General features: G+C 42.6%; 1 protein-coding gene across 2 annotated transcripts in view; it reads right to left on the bottom strand.

The window, feature by feature from the left end:
• The window catches only part of LOC119737535 (unconventional myosin-Ie-like), a 56,859-nt gene that overhangs the window by 21,226 nt on the left and 17,920 nt on the right, over positions 1–17,713 (bottom strand). Inside the window, exons 5-15 of one of the 2 annotated variants that reach the window (XM_038211969.1) lie at positions 17,348–17,525; positions 15,864–16,026; positions 13,060–13,163; positions 12,003–12,135; positions 11,409–11,423; positions 7,393–7,589; positions 5,905–6,072; positions 4,281–4,367; positions 2,961–3,128; positions 1,405–1,490; positions 1,223–1,304 (exon numbers count right to left, since the gene is read on the bottom strand). In XM_038211969.1, the coding sequence (XP_038067897.1) occupies positions 1,223–1,304; positions 1,405–1,490; positions 2,961–3,128; positions 4,281–4,367; positions 5,905–6,072; positions 7,393–7,589; positions 11,409–11,423; positions 12,003–12,135; positions 13,060–13,163; positions 15,864–16,026; positions 17,348–17,525 (1,381 nt within the window). The remainder of the gene's footprint in view (positions 1–1,222; positions 1,305–1,404; positions 1,491–2,960; positions 3,129–4,280; positions 4,368–5,904; positions 6,073–7,392; positions 7,590–11,408; positions 11,424–12,002; positions 12,136–13,059; positions 13,164–15,863; positions 16,027–17,347; positions 17,526–17,713) is intronic. The other variant, XM_038211978.1, reaches the window with a different exon arrangement.

Here is a 17,713-nt window from a genome sequence, read left to right as displayed (position 1 = left end):
ACGTGGCTTTTTGTTGTATTGCTATGAATAGGGTCTTGCGTAGTGCGGGAAAGTACCTGCTGCCCAGCAGTTGACGAGTTGTTGTAAAGTTTTTTGTAAACGCTGCGCAGGGTTAAAGCATTGCATTTTGTACAACTCAATCTGAAACCTCCATAATCACACATGCTGGTTGGATTTTATCCACTGGATGTTACTGAGCAGATGAGGCAACCCGTACCCGACCAACCATGTGCTAGCGAGCGGCACAATACATACGTTGGTACCGTTGCATATCATCATGTGCAGCTAGTACACGCACGCAGCAAACACTGTATTACCGTGTGACGCAGTGATTTTTCCATGTCAAAGGTCATTGTTTAACCTTTTATCCAGCCGGAAAAGGCTCCGATCGGTGTTGGCCTAGGTGTTTCTCCCCTAGAAACACTCTATTAACAACTGGTGAAAGAGATTAAACCTACGCTCATTTTTACATGTTGTTTTCATCGACTTTTCATCCACATTTCTTCAAATTGAGGTAAAATCGTTGAAGAAAATCGGAAGGTTCATTGGAAAAGTCAAAAAGTCAGATTTCTGATTAAAATCAGAAAAATGTCATCTCTGGTAATGTCCACAACAGAGCCCATTAACCATGATATCTAATTAATGATTCAGAGAAATGATCCCAAACTCCTAGTCTGCAATCTCCTGGACCACTTCTAGATGATGGATGTATAAGATTTGAAAAAATACATATTCAAGTTTATTCACTGAGCTCCTAAAAGCCGTCTTGACGTAACATAACACTAGAAGTGCCCATATATTTTCAGCTGCGTAAAGCAGCTCAAGAAATGATTGTGTTTCCCCGTTGGTTAGTAACAAACTTCAGCATATGCCTTTTTTTGGCAATCAATCACCTTGTCCCTTAGGCCCTCGCAACAACACATGCTTCAGGTCTCCACTGACCAGCTACCAACTTATTGCAGTCGCGAAAATGGGTCGCGAGGTCACTCATTTCGCATTGGGCTAGCACTGTACTGCACACAAATTGGGTGTTCCACGTGCTATAAAACACTCCATGCACCAACTGACATTCCACAAAATAATGGGAATCCTTTTCAATTGACAGTCACGACCATGAACTCTGTCTCACTCATGAAGTAAAGTCTTTCACGCCCCCCTCCCCTTCTCAGAAAAAGGGAAGAAAAATTAGCTTTCTCGATTATGTCGATTTGAATGGACTCACCCTGATTTTGGTTGATGCTGTCGTAGGCCGTTTCCTTTCTGTTGTCTCGAGTTTCTCCGGAAACAATCTCTGTATGAAATGGCTGGAAGACAGAATTTAGTCAGGGATAAAAGAGAAGTCCAGGTTTTTGGGGCAAAAAGAAATTTGGCGGGTTATTTTGACATGATGTTATCATGACTCACCTTTCGCTAGACTGCATAAGCTCGATCAGATCAGGAAACAGCACGTCTCGATTCCGCTCACAGAATCCGTCAATCGAATATGTCACCTAGCGACAGAAATAACAGAAAACAACTGCACTTTTCCAAACTACCCTTTCCTGAAATGTTTGAACCCAACTCTGTTGCGCGTCGGAACAATACGCGCAACACGCACACCCGTATGCATGTGCACGCAGACATCTTGTTGCAACGTTGGTTGCTATGCATACAGAGGTTTTCAGAGTGAGGCTCTAGTGGTATGGGCCTTATGCACGAGTCAGCCATATTGCATTAAAAATGAAGTAAAATTTTAATTTTTGGAACTTGCGAAGAGAAACGAAAGCAAGTGAATTACTATTTAATTCCAGTCTGCTTCAATGAATAGTTCAACATTTGCAATTAGACATTCCCTAATGTTTAAAGCCAGATTTTAAAAAATGACAGTAAAATAAGGCTGCATTATGCCTACCTAAATAGTCTGGCGCCATCCCATTCAACAGTTCACAATTAATGAAATACATTCAGGGAACTCGACAAGAATGGCCAACTCGAGCATTAGGCCCTTAGTCTTTCTGGTTATGCACTGTGAAATGCTAAAAATAGCAAATAGCATGTGACGCAATCTCGACCAATCAGGAGATAGAATCTGAGGGGGAGACGCTATGATATTTTTTCATAGTGAGGCTCCAGTGGTATAGTTTTTTATGGTTATGCGCTGTCAAATGGTCACATTAGCGAACACCATGTGACGCATTGTTCTACATAAACCCCGAGGACAGACACACAAAGGGAGAACAACAGATCCTTTCAGTCCTCAGAAGTTGGGTCTTTTGTTCAAAACGGTCCTCTGTAGTAGGTTTGTGTGCTTAGTCTACGGGAGAGTGTTATATTACAGGGACAAAGGGAAACACAAAGTATTGTCCTCAAGAGTACAGGGTGAGTCAAAAAAAGCGAAACCCAAATGTTGGGACCATTGTTTTAGTGAAGTTCTGCATGTAGCTCTTTCAAAATCTAGGATATGAAAGCCCAATTCATAGGCTTTCTTTTAATACAAGAATCATTCAAATTACTCATGTTCTTTTCAAGTTATTGAATTTTAAACACACAACCACTGTTTCAAAGTTCTGTCCACGGATCACAAGAAGGTAAGTGTTGTTTCAGCAAAATGAAAACAAATCACATAGGGATGTGTGTGAACTGTTTTCGTTTTGCTGAAAGAACGCACACCTTTTCTGTGATCGGTCGACAGAACTTTAAAACAGTGGTTGTGTTTAAAGTTCCGTAACTTGGAAATTACATGAGTGATTTAAATGATTCTTGTACTGAAAGAAAGCTTATGAATTGGGCTTTCATATCCTAGATTTTCAAAGTGCTACATGCAGAACTTCACTAAAATAACGATCCTGACATTTGGGTTTTGCTTTTTTTTTACTCACCCTGTATGGTAAAACAACAGTGTGTGACCAATCAAGAGACAGACTTAGTGCGTGAGGTGTTATAAAATGGTAATATTGTGAAAAGGAAATTACGGGGCGTACCTTGCCAGCGTAGTGGTGTATAATGAACCCTGTGCCGGTGCCCTGAAAGTGCTGGTGGGTACCGACCGCCCCGTTCAGTTTCTGCAGCAGTTTTTCGTCGGCACCTTCGCTCTTCGCGTGCATGGTGGCGCAGATGTCGTCCAGAATACTCATGATTCCTGGAGGTGACTGAAAATTAAAAAAAAAACCGGACATTCTTGATTATAAAACAAGGGGCTGTGCTTTGCTGCGTCATGGAACTGGGTACCGAGTACCGGCCACTGATGTCAGGAACCGGTTCCCGATTATGGAATCCGGTACCCGTAACCAACTTTACAAAGTACTTGGTAACTTCTCAGACAATGAAAAGAAAGGTTTTGAGGGTCATGAATGAGGAATTTTCAAAGTGAAAACCAGGGTAAGTGGAAAAAACAAAACAGATGTCAAGTTAAGGACGCTTGTGTAAGTCGAAGTTTTCATCAAAAACCTACATATCCGCTCCGTTCACAAGCACCCCCTCACCGGCGAAGGAAGTACAGTTGGGGGTGACCGACCGACGCCATCTTGCCTGACTGCAATTTATTTTCCGCGAAGCGCGGCCACTGCGTGTACATAGTACAAATCCCCTGGTATACGTGCGTCACACACAAGGAACGGTGCGCGTCAACCAGCGAAATGTCCCGCCCATGGGGCGTCGTTGTTAGGCAAAAGGGCGCCCTCTTTTGGTAGCGCACGGAGCTCATACACACATGAAGTCTTGTATCGATGCACCGATGTTGTAGTATTATTGCTCTGACCTTTATTAACTAGTTAGCGCTGGAGACAGTGATAACACGCACTGGCTGTTTTTATACACAGGCATGGCTGACGGGTTAAGACGTCAAGATTGCCTCAACTCGCCTCCGGGTGACGTCTAAACACGCTTATCCCTCGTACCTTTTGCACACACACACAAAGTCCATGAAGTCTGTGGAGGTGGACCGCGTACTGACCGTTGTGTGGGCCGTTGTGCACGGCCTATTGTTAAACAATTAACGCTCCAGTGCACGCCCCGGTTTATTAAAACATATCAGGTTTCGGCAAGAAACATTGCAGAAATACTGTCGAAATCACTCTTGCGAATCAGCGTTTATGGCGTTTGGCTGTATATCAGAAGCTGGCTGTGAAATTTTGCCTTTAGAAAATTTCGAAATGTTGGCAAAAATTTTTGGCAAAAATAAACCCAAGATTTTGAGATTTGAATTTGACGGTTGGGTTTCTTTAACAGGTACCCACGTTTGAATGTGACAGCTACCTGACTTAAAATTAGTCAGAAGCGTTTGGTCTGGGAACCAGACTGACCTTTTTCTCTTCAATCAGATCACACACAATCTTGTTGTTGAAGTAGTCAATAGGATTCCACTTGATCCCTTCATGCACGTACTCTTCCTGAAAACCAAAAACAAAAAGATGTAAAATTCATGTTAAATAAATCAGTTTTCTACAAAGATTGACATTTTTAGACCATTATCATTTGGCCCGAAAAATGTATCTAGGGTGCCTAAGGCCATGAAGGCCCCCCCAAAAAAAAGTCTCTGGTTTCTGGTATGCACGAACATTGCCATAGCCATGGGCATCGGCAACATTAAAAATGGTGGCTTTTTATTTTTTCAAGCTTGTATTGTACAGACAAGGTGGGTACTATTTTGCTTTTTTGTGTCCTCATTATACATTGGTGTCCTCCATAATTTGCCTTGGTGCCCTTTATCATTTGCCTTGGTGCAATTTCCCCATTCCTTGGTGCTCCTTGGTACAAAAATTTGAGGAGGCGCGGCAATAGAGGGCGCTGTTGTAGCTTCCGTGTTAATTTGAAGGAAAAAAAAAGGTTGACACGCATGATTAAAATCGACGCGCGTGCTGACCAGAGACCGAGTATTTTTTTTTTTGGCCTAAGATGATGTCTCAAAAGCGCCACACTCACTGGTTTGACTGGAATCCTGCTGCTGCACAATTTTAACATGTTTTTAGATGGGGTTATGATCGAGAATAAGCTTTATGTGGCCTCTCCGGACTCCCATATATTTGCACTAAGTTTAGTCAGGCACCATTTGCAGTCATCAGCCGACATTTGAAGCAAAAAAGACCGGTAAAAAAAAAAAAGAAGCCGCGTCGCCACACCACTTTTTGGGCAAGCTCCATACCAGAAACCGGAGACTTTTTTTTTTTGGCCTTACGATCGAGTATACGCTTTATGTGGCCTCTCTGGGCTCCCATGTACTTTGCACTATGATTTAGTCCAGCACCATTTGCAGCCGATGTTGTAATTTTGTAATTGATCGCTGACCGGCCTAGCAGCTCATGCATGATGTCGATGTCACTGTATGGTCTGATGTTACCGTTTTCTCTGATTTTTGTCTTGTTGATCCAAATTTCCAGAAAAAAAGTTCATGTCGGTCCAGATCGTAAGTGGGTGCAGAATTCTCAAGCCTTTGGAAATACCTTACTTGACTGTTAGTGAATGACAGTCTAAAACATCCCGTAAAATCATGGCATCTGGTGTGCTGTCATATTCAAGTAAAGTGATATTTTTGTATCAATTTCCAATGCTGGTCAGCCGACCAGCGTTGGAAAAACTGGCTTATTCAAATAGTGCCCCCAATTTACCATATATAGTCTGCATTTTGATTGCAATTGATTACACACATATGAATGGGTACAAGCCTACTAGACTGGTTCCCTGACCTTATAATTCCATGACGTCTATAAATTGCTCCGTTTCATCTTAAGTAGGGTCAGGGTACCAGACTACAGGAACATGATTGTGTTCCTTGGGTTTTCCAGCGTTCACAAACACAAAACTTCAAACGAGTCAGTGTAACAATATTTGCTATAAAAAGTGACCCCCTGATCCATCCATTTTTGAAAATTCCAGCGAGATGTTGTACATTCCCATTACTAAACAGCTTTTTATTTCTCAGTGACTGACCTGCTCAGCTTTCAGCGTGAGCTCGATGAAGATCTGCTGGAGCTTCTCGTTGACGAAGTTGATACAAAACTGCTCGAAGCCGTTTACTTGGAAGATCTCAAAGCCGTAGATGTCCAAGACGCCGATATTGATCTCCTCGCGATCCTTCTGCATGGCCTGGTTGATAGACTGAAAGACGAGAACAAAAAAAAAAGTTTTTGGGGGCAGGTTCGATCGACTCTTTGTCCAAGATTGGATTTGAACTTTGGTTCCCGTGATGTAGCCGGTCCCAATCCCAGGCAACCACTGTCGAGTTGTTGTGGCGATAGAGGTCGCATCAATAAGATGATTCTGGATTGGTCTTGGAAAGTTTGGTCGTTGGACTCAAGAAATTTGTGACAGGGGAGGTACAGTAAAAAAGGAATGCCATTGTAACAGTTCCCTTGAATAGCTTGTGACTTGACTCGAGACTGAGCGACTTGTGAGGACTTGTGAGAACCTGTGATGCGTGTGAGGACTTATGAGGATTTGTGAGGACTTCCTGTGGACTTGTGAGGATTTGTGAGGACTTCTCATGGACTTGTGAGGATTTTTGAGGACCTTTCATGTGCCTGTGAGAACTTGAGATGGACTTGTGGGGTTTTGAGTATTGGTGAGGTTTGAGGACTTTGACAGATCCGTGAGGACTTGTGAGGTGTGACAGATCTGTGAGGACTTGCGAGGACTTTTGAGAACTTGTGAGGACCTATGAGGACTTGTAGTGATTTGTGAGGACTGGTGAGGACTTGTGAGGACTTGTGAGGACTTGTGAGGACTAATGAGGACTTTTGAATACCCTACGAGGATTTGTGAAGACTTGTGGTGGACTCGTAAGGACTCATAAGGATGTGTGAGGACTTGTAATGATTGACAGGAGTTGCGATGGACTTTTCTCCCCATTTGCTGTTCATCTGTCTGTCTGTGTGAGGACTTGTGAGGACTTATCGGTATTTTTGAGGACATGATGGGATTTGTGAGGACATGTGATGACTTGTGTGGACTCATAAGGATGTGTGAGGACTTGTGAGGATTTGTGAGGACTTGTAAGGACTTGTAAGGACTTGTAAGGACTTGTGATTAACTTGAGGATTTGTGAGGACTTACAAAATCTCATCTATCCTATCTCTACTAGGAAGTCAAAGACCCTAGCATGGACGGCTTTGGCTAAGGCATCCCTGGTGTAAGTGGCTTGCTCCGGGTTGAGCGTGACCTTGATGGATTCTGTCTGTCCTCCCCATTTGCTGTCCATTTGTCTGTCTGTGTGAGGACTTGTGAGGACTTATGAGGACCTGTCACGGCTTGTGAGGATTTGTGAGGACCTATCAGTATTTTTGAGGACATGAGGGGATTTGTGAGGACATGTGAGGGCTTGTGAGGACTCATGAGGCTGTGTGAGGACTTGTGAGGATTGTGAGGACTTGTGATGAACATGATGATTAGTGAGGACTTACAAAATCTCATCTATCCTACCTCTACTAGAAAGTCAAAGACCCTAGCGTGGACGGCTTTGGCTAAGGCATCCCTGGTGTAAGCGGCTTGCTCCGTGTTGAGCGTGACCTTGATGGATTCTGTCTGTCCTCCCCATTTGCTGTCCATCTGTCGGCTGATCAGTTTGGATCGCAGGAGCTCTTTGTCCACGCCAAAGAGATAGGCAGGGAAATCCAGGACTATTGGAAAATGTACAAATTTGTGATCAGAGTTTGAAACTGAATCAATCGCAAGGCACTCACAAATCAATAGCAAATCAATCACAAGTCAATCACAAGGCAATCACAAGGCAATCACAAGGCAGTCACAAATCAATCACAAGGCAATCACAAATCAATTTGGCACGAGTCAGGTTAAAAATAACAGGACATGACTTGTGATGACTTGCGATTGTAGAGTGATAAGTTGTGATAGACTTGTGATGGCTTATGATTGACTTATGATGATCTGTGATTGACCTGTGCTTGACTTGTGATAACTATAGTGATCAGCTTGGGCCAAGTTCGCGCAAGGACTATAGTTGACCAATGGTTAACTAACATTTGCCCGAACTCTGTCTAGTCGACGGTGGTTGACTACGCTAGTCGACTATTTGGAACCAGCCTACTGGGGTTGGTTGCTTCGCTGGTAACCAATAGCCGTGCGCATTCATAAAGCTAGCAGAGAGCCAGGATCCAGAAGTTTTGCAATGACATTTTGACCAGCGTTTGACTAGAGACGTTCGCACGTTGTTATCAGTGCGCAGGCGTAAGGTACGTCACAAATCAACTACTAGTCGACTATTAAGTGGTCCTTGCCCGAACTTGGCCTTGCTTGTAACTCTGCCAGCATGCTCTTATATAGCAGCCGTTACTTTATGCTATTTGAAAAGTCTAAAAGTGTGTGGCCACCCTCCAAACATATACTAAGCTTAATACTGACGGCTACCAGCAGAAACCACACCCCAAAATACTAATAAAAATAATATTGTGGTGCTTATATAACGCTTTTAAATACCAAAGGTCTCAAAGCGCTTTACAATTATTACCCCTATTCATCAGGCCATGAGACTATTTTTTGCAGCAGCTCGAGATCAGCGCGTTCTGGTCTCTACCTTCACAGGTACCCATGTATACTCCTGGGTGGAGAGAGGCAATTGTAGTAAAGTGTCTTGCCCAAGAACACAAGCACCATATTCCCCGTCAGGATTCTAACATATGAACTACAGCACCTGAGGCGAACATTATAACCATTGGACCACAGCACTCCAAATAGGAAAGGAGGGGGTCGCGACCCTGCTGCACCCCCCTCCCCTGTAGTGAAAAACATGCATTTTTGTGCAGGAATGGACACCTTTTGGAACCATGGAAGCAACATGGTTCACTCTATAAAGTTTGGGTCCAAAGTGCAACATTTGTTTCCTGTCCCTATTACCTTGGTACTTTGCCAATCAAAAATCATTAAAGCCGACCTCAGGTCGACTTTGCGTCGACACAGAACAGTCAGCGACTGACTTGCTAGGATCAAGCTGCACCTGAGCTAGAGCTGTCAGGAATAACTTAGTCGGCTTTTTTTTGCGACCCGAGTGGAACTGCGATGATATTAAGATGATCGGCATCAGTCGGCGCTGATAGAAATCCACAGTTGCAAGAGTAGAGAAGTTTCAACTTCTGCGACGTGTTCCCAACAGGCGGGAATCATCATCACAGTCGTGTCGCTAATCAGCGTGCGGCAAAAATTGGAGATTTAACAGATGTGACTGTGGATGTCGTGTGATTGTTATCAACATGCTTTAACCGTAATTGCTTTTAACATGACTCTCTACGCTGTGGAATCGCTGTTTCATTGTGGGTGACATGAGCCTGGTTGCGCTTACAAGTATTTTGTGTCAAGATGCCGCTCGTTCCACGAGAATCACACAATTTCTCAGTTTCGTGACCTGAACATGACTTATCTGCTTGATGCTGACAGTTACGCGGCACAAGCAATTCACAGGTTGACCCCAGGGCGGCCTAAGAATGACATCAACTGAGTTGAGTAGGTAGCTCGCTAATTGTAATCACTCTTGGAGGATGACTGCATTAAAGCTATAGTCCATCATTTGCAACTATCCAAAAAGTAACTGACGTAATTATTGCTGACAAACATGCTTGGTTGAAAGATAGTAAGGGGACTAAACTCCCTGTGAAATTATTCTCTCTGGCAAGCTGTCATTTTGAAGAAATCAACAAAAGAAGGCCTTTCCAATGGTGCATGGACGCACCGTTGGAAATGTTCGTTAGTAGTTAGTTTTTTATTCGGCGAAGCGCGCGCAAGCGTTGGCACGATGCTCATGCGCGCGGCTGCTATAATTCGTCGGATCGGTGCGCGACATCGCGTAGCTACAATCGGCTCAGTGAGAACGTGTCTCGGACGCTGAATTCAGGCCCAATTCAAAACATAGTTCAGCAACTTTTGATTTGAAATCGAGATCCTAGAATGCTGTTTCTCTCAAAATATACAGCTGAAGCTGAGCTGAAACTTCATCAGGTTAGTTGTTCAGCACCCTTCTTTAGATTTTGAGCACTTTTGTTGCTTCAAACGAACAAAATGCACAAATTACAAATGATGGACTATATCTTTAAGGAGTGCATCAGATTTATGAAATCATAGACGTCAGATTTAACAGGGACAGGAAAAGAAAGTGGACCAAGCTTTTACAGAATGACTGACATGCAAACCACTCTTTGTGTGAACAGTTCTACAAATCATCTAATCAACACGATGATAAAATAACTAACATTCATAAATCTTATCATTTAGTCATTCATGCATGTGCGTATATTTATGGTTTTGTAATCAAAGGAATATGTGGGCTACACACAACACGGACAACAGTACACCGCAATTTTGTTGGTTGCTTTTGTTACAAAACATGCTCTACACTAAACTACAACAAACGCGCTCCAATCACAACGACCTACACCATCCACGGGCACGAATTGGAACTCGTAGACTCGGCCAAATATCTAGGAGTGCATATAGACTCAAAGCTAAACTTCAACATACACGTAGATACAGTCACCAAGAAGGCAAATTCTACCTGTGCCTTCTTGAGCCGCAACCTCAGTCATTGCAGCTGAAAGATCAAGGAAAGTAGCTACACCATGTTTGTCAGACCAATAGTAGAATATGCATCAACATCATGGAACCCCCACACTCAACGTAACATTAAAAAACTGGAACAAGTTCAGCGTAGCTCAGCAAGATTTGTGACAGTCGACTATGACTGGTCAAGCAGTGCTACTGACATGATCAAAGATCTCCATTGGCGTTCCCTAGCTGATAGACGGTACTTAGCTGGGCTGGAAATGATGTACCGCATTCGGTTTGACTTGATCGACATCAAATGGCCCCAGTACCTCATACCATCCACAACTACCACCAGAGGTCATGCGTCTCGCTTCCAGTGCCCATACTCAAGCTCACAAGCGTATACCAACTCCTTCTTTCTTCGCACACGGCGTGACTGGAACACACTTAAGAAGGACCCTGCAGCATCTCCATCCCTTGACGCCTTCAAGTCTGCGCTAAGGGATCAATCAGTGATGTAAACCACATACATCACTTTTTTACTCTGCACATCTGTACATACTGCACCTGCACGCATTCACACACACACCACAGTCGCAGCGACTATACTCATCTTTTGAGGACTGCACTCCATGGAAGGAAGGAAGGAAGGAACTTGAAGAAATGTTTACCAGAATTTACTTTGAAACGGACAACAGCACACCACAATTTTGTTGGTTACTTTTGTTACCAAACATGCTCTACACTAAACTTGAAGAAATTTTCACCGGACCGTATGCTATTTCAGAATTTGAGGACAAAAGTCGCAGCAGAGGAAAACCACAGAGAAAGGAAAGAAAGAAATGTGGTATTAAGAGAGAAACAAATAGATTCAAATTTTTGTTTGGAGTGTAAGTACAAAACTAAATTTGCAAAAAAGGTCGTGATTTGGAACAGTAAGCACTTACCATGCACATTCCCATCTTATATGCAGGAAATAAAACAAGTTTCAGATAAAATTGATCAATTTTTCGATAATGTTGCAAGGGCTTTATTTCAAAGGAAAACCCAGCAATAGTTTTGATAAATTAATGCTTGAATGTTTGAAAACAAAACAGTTTTATCATGAAAGGAAAACGAGAACTTGACATATTAAAGTTGTGGAAACAAAATCAGAAATAATTCGGGAAATTTTCCAAACTTTAACAGATAAGATTTCAAAACAAAGTATGCCGTGCGTATCAAAAAAATGCAAACAATATAGGACGGAATGCCAGACGCAGAATGTTTAACAAACATAAATAATACAGGTATGGTTTGAAAGATAGGCCTTTCCACTTTAAAATGACACATCAAACGTCCAAATCTGATAATTTTTGACAGAGTTATGAGTCATTTTCCAAGAGAGGTCACATTGACCATGGGACCAAGTTTTGCCTCTGCGTGGCCTACCAAAAAAAATGTGTTTAGCGATTAAACACAATTTTAAACACTGTCTTCAAACAGCAATAAGCGAAAGTCATAATTTCCAGACGTGTCCCTGTCATTTTCCCCGTACTCACAGTCTTCCTGCGCCACTACTGCGTAATTTCCCTGCTCTTTGAACTGGATGTTGCCAAGATGGAGTATCGCGGCGACGCAATTGAGAACGCTGGACTGGTCGTCCTCCGATATACCGATGACTGACATTGCACTCTGGGAAGGGTACACACACAACAAAAGTTGAAAGGACAACGAAATACAATTTTTAAAAGTTTAATTCTTAACATTATCAATTTGAATATTGTTGAAAGGAAAAATAGTGTATTGTCACACTAATAATAATAATAACAAACGTGGTGTTTTTTAAAGCGTTATTTACAAAAGATCTCAAAGTGCTTCGCATTTATTACCCCTGTTCATCAGGCGTGATCGAGATCAGCATAATCTGGTCTCTACCACTCATCGATACCCTTTTATACTCAGGGTGGAGAGAAGCAGTTGTAGTAAAGTGTCTTGCCCAAGAACACAAGCACCATGTTCCCCGTCAGCGTTCGAACCCACATAATAATAATAATACCGAAGTCTTATATAGCGCACGTATCTACCAACAATTAGGTACTCAAGGCGCTGGAAATTATGTCTATTACTAGAGACAGGTAAATGAAGTACATGAGAAATATGAGAACCATTATGCAGCACCTTTATAATGGTTTACAAGGTGCTGCAGGGGCATTAAGCAGCCACTGCCAGAAACACCGGGGCAAACCCCTTCTCTTTATAGCGATAAGTGTTACTGGGTTCTTTAACGTGCATTACACAACACACGGCACCTACGGCTTCACGTCCCATCCGAAGGACGAAGCAATAATGGTAAAGTGCCTTGCTCAGGAGCGCAAGCACCATGTTCCCACAGTCAGGATTCAAACCCATGTACCACGGCACACGAGTCAAACACCATAACCACTGGACCACAGCACCTCACATACATACCATGGCACACATAACCACTGGAGCACAGTACTCTTCTGAGTAGTTACAGCCAGTTTCACACTCTTAAATCTGTTTGACCTACACCCCCATCTTTAGTAGTCTAGCTCCGCCCCCAATTTGGCCCTCTAGTGACGAGGTCTGTCTTACCATCGTGTCGTTGAATTCCGTGGCATCGTTCATGCCGTCTACTTGGAACGTTCCACTTTGGTTCAGGTAGTAATAGTAGTCTGGGTTCGTCAGACCAAAACCCTCTGAACAGAAAAAAAAAGTTAACAAGAAATTCTGTATTTAATTGCGATTCAAAGAACAAATGATAAGCAACCACTGTTTTCAAATCCGACCCGACCCGATCCGAAACGACAAAAATTGAAGCCCAAACCGACCCGAAACCCAACCAACCAAGTTCAACCAACCTGAAAAACCCTGAACATCTGGCTTGGGCAACTATGTCCACTTTTTGTGGCTGAACTTACCCGCGTTGCGTGAAAATCATCCTCTCTCAGTAACTGAATCATACTGTATGGTACAGTGAAGACTCAAAACGTTACCTTCTAGTGGGCCTACATGTTATAGACCGTGTGTGATAGACTGCAAACTAATGATGTGCAAACCCGACCCGAAAGCGAAACCGACCCGACCCGAAACCGACTTTGGGTTGGGTCGGGACGGTGTGTCCATCTTTTCAATCGGGTCGGGTTGGCTTAGGTTTTGTATTGTCATTTTCGGGTCGGGTCGGTTTAGCCATCTTATGAAAAAACCAAAATAAACCAAAATAAACCAAAACAGTTGAGAAATTTACAATGTAGGTGATGCAATATTATTGACAGTCACTGTGACCGCAGCCCTAGTGTGGTGTGGCCACCGAGCGCACTATCAAGTTCCCACGGTATTAATTTCTCCAGTCGGATGGGACTGACAGTGAAATAGATACATTGTAACAGTTTTCATGATACCGCGTGGTGATACCGTGTGTTTGTTCAATAAGCGGAGTTACTCTCGATCAACCCACTGAGTATGACAGAGAGAGAGAGAAGATGGTTTTGCAAAAGAATTCATGCCACGTGGGTAAGGGAAGGCAAAAAAAGTAATCACTTTGTCCAAGCAAGGTATTCATATTTTTTTCGTATTTTTTTCGGGTTGGGTTGGTTTTACCTTATGTTTTTGTCGGGTTGGGTCGGGTCGGTTTGAGGGAGTTAAGCTCGGTTTCAGTTCGGATTTGGTTTATATCTCTACTGTTTCGGGTCGGTTTGGCCCGGTCAACCCGACCTGATGCACATCATTACTGCAAACCACAGGCACATTTGCGTAATGGGTTGACGTTGGTCATACCAGGCACAACAACTGTGCAATGATATTGCACCGCGTGAATTTCCGAACAACTTCGGATATTTTATCGGTTTATTTCGTTTGTTTCACAAGATAGCTTTACCAACCCGACCTGAAAATCGCAACCACAAAATTGAAACCGACCTGACTAAAATGATGGTAAAACCGACCAGACTCAACCTGAAGTCAGTTTTAGGTCGGTTTTGCACGTCCCCAGTCATAAATATTTAGTTAATCTACCCACTACAAAGTTCCGCAGAAATTCTATTTTGGCATGATTTTCCAATTTTATTTCAAAGTGCACAGTGAACCCTTTTAGGCCAAAAAAAAAAAGTCTCCAGTTTCTGGTATGCGCACGCGTAATGAAAACGTTTTTTTTTCAATGAAAGATGATGTCTCAAAACCGCCAAACTCACTGGTTTGACTGGAATCCTGCTGCTGCACAATTTTAACGTGTTTTTGAATGGGATTATGATTGAGAATAAGCTTTATGTGGCCTCTCTGGACTCCCATATATTTGCACTAAGTTTAGTCAGGCACCATTTGCAGTCATCAGCTGACATTTGAAGCCAAAAAATCAGGTAAAAAAAAAAAGAAAGCCGCGTCGCCGCACCACTTTTTGGGCAAGCTCCATACCAGAAACCGGAGACTTTTTTTTTTTTGGCCTTAAAAATGCGAAATTCAAAAAATAAGAATTTCATTTTTGGACAAACTTATAGTTGGGTACCGATATGTGAGTGGAGAAAATTATTATTTTTTGGAGTTTATCAACCGACAAGAAATTCTTAAATATTAATATGGAATTTTCCGAGATTTGTTCAAGTGCGCCACGTTAGACAACACTCGGCCGATTTTGTGCCCAATTTCGACATTTTGACTTTCGGACTAAATTCCATGACACTGAAATTTTCCACAAAGGTTCAACAGCAAGCATTACTATCAAGGTAAAAGTAATAACTAAATGAATTTGAAGTTTGTCAACAAAGAAGTTTGGCAACACTGCATGAGGAAAGTCAGGGGAGACGTTGAAGTGCGCCACGTTAAAAAAAAAACACAACATACATGTATTCACAAGATGATGTTTAACCCTCCGACGCAGAAAGCCAATTTAGTAACACACTTGCAGTAAGGGGTCCCCCGGGGACCCAAATATTTAGCGCCACGGTTTGAGGCTACACAACACTGTATCCACATGAACACAATCTTGCCATGTCTCTAGACTAAGGAGGTGTATTTGTATACACAGTCTGTGGTCAAGCCGTGCACTGTCTACTCGCAAGTGACCTTGTTTGTGCACGTGTATATGGTGGGTCCCCGGGTGGGCAGAAATTGCGTCGGAGTTGTTTTGTGCGCGTGTATATAGTGGGTCCCCGGATGGGCAGAAATTGCATCGGTCCTTAGCCCAGGTTGTCATGCTCAGATATGCCTGACCCGGGGTCACACACTAAAGGTGACTGCATATATCCGTAGTGGGTGTCTCTTGCTAGGATTAGATGGAAGATCACCAGAATTGGTTTGAAAATTTTTTTTAATTAAGGTAATTAACCAAATTGGGTCCCCAAAAGGGCTAGATTCTGCGCCGGAGGGTTGGAATAAAAAAAAAATTCTTCAAACTTTTTAAGGACCTTTCATTTCAGCATCGGCCCCCTTCAGGAGCTGGTAGAAGATGTGGAAGTTACGCTCGCTCGTTTTCTGGGTGATGACCCGCGATTTCTCCAACAAGAAGTTGGAGATCTTCCCACCATCGGGCTCACCCCCTCTGCTGAACTGTATCTCCACATACTTGCCCTGGGGGAGGAAGAGAAGTAGATGTATTAGATGGTATTGACTTTATGATCATAAAAAAAGGTATCTGCATGCTCTACTGAAAAGTCCAATCATACTTTTTTATGGGGGACAACTTTCTTTTTTAATATTTCTGAAAATCCAATTCACAACATTTAAGAGAAAATAACAGGTTTCTTCTTTAACTCTAACGTACCTGAATCCATCAAAATCCACACACCTTTTTTGGAGGATTTTGGTGGATTCAGGATACCTCCACATTGAACAAGTTGGGGGATTTTGATGGGTTCAGAACAGTAAGCCTAGCGATACTGCAGGATTTTGATGGATTCAGGATACCTCCATATTGAAACAGTTGGGGGATTTTGATGGATTCAGGACAGTAAGCCTAGCGGAACTGCAGGATTTGATGGATTCAGGATACTTCCATATTGAGTAGTTGGGGGACTTTGATGGATTCAGGATCTCAACAGTTTACCTCCTTGGCCATTTGTTTGGTGTGTACGAGGTATATGTACTACACTGGTGGATTCCGATGGACTCACTGGTGGATTCTGATGGACTCAGGACACCAACTTTTTTTGCGTGACATAATTGGTGGATTTTTGCGGATTCGGGATACTTTATAGTAAAAGTGCTCCCGGGGTTAAGGTTACATATTTCTTTGAAAAATGTACAATGAACAATGTTCCAAATGGTTGTAGCTCAGGTGTAACTTGATCCTGAACAGTAAACCACTAACTGTTTTGTGTCGTCATAAGGTATGCTTTAAATAATGAGAAAAACACAGCAGCTGCAATATCTTCACAAGAACAATTTTAAAGAGGTAAGGAATGCTGAAATTTGTTTTGTTTTTTATATTTTTTTTATTGTAGAGTAGACCCGTATATATCATAATGTCAAAGTCCCATTCTTTTGTAATGTGCGTTTATATGTTTATAAAACTGAAATTCAACAGTCGTTGTTGGTCGGCAAGCGCATAATTGAAATCAACAGTCGTCGGGTTCTTCGTAAAATGAAAATATAATGACGTAATAAACAGGACTCGTTTATACTACGCTGCATCGGGAGTCCTGTTTATTACGTCACGATTTACTATGTTTTGTTTGCTGCCCCCAACGACGACATTTACACAAATTGCACGTTCGGGTCGAAACAGGACCTGAAAAACAGCTCTCAAAAGTACCTTTTGTACTCATTTCATGACGGACACAATAGTCGTTTTTATTTCATCACACCTTAGGCTACATATACCCGAAAAATGACAGAAATGTCTTCGAGCATTCCACAACCTCTTTATTAAACAGATAAACGAATGACTTACGAAGCGGCTGGAGTTGTTGTTGCGGACCGTCTTGGCGTTCCCGAACGCCTCAAGGAGAGGATTTGATTGGATGATGATGTCTTTGACGTGTTGCACCTTGGCCCCGCCTCCCGACACTTTCGCAATGTATCCCATGATGTATTTGGCTGCGACGGTCTTACCCGCACCACTCTCTCCACTGAGAACCACGGAAAAATATGAAAAAAAAGTGAACCATGTCACGTTTAATGTTACAACACCTCACCAACAGATTCTGTATCTTGATTGGCCATATGTATGCTTTTTTGGCTATCTTGCTGTGCACGGCCAAAAAGACTCTATGCATAGCGACCAGAGTACAATACGCATAGCAACCGATATTGTGTG

The sequence above is a fragment of the Patiria miniata genome, unplaced genomic scaffold (genome assembly GCF_015706575.1).
Source record: "Patiria miniata isolate m_02_andy unplaced genomic scaffold, ASM1570657v1 HiC_scaffold_10, whole genome shotgun sequence".
NCBI classification, from domain to species: domain Eukaryota; kingdom Metazoa; phylum Echinodermata; class Asteroidea; order Valvatida; family Asterinidae; genus Patiria; species Patiria miniata.
Note: the sequence above shows the minus strand (reverse complement) of the source record. Positions and strands in the feature narration are given on the sequence as shown.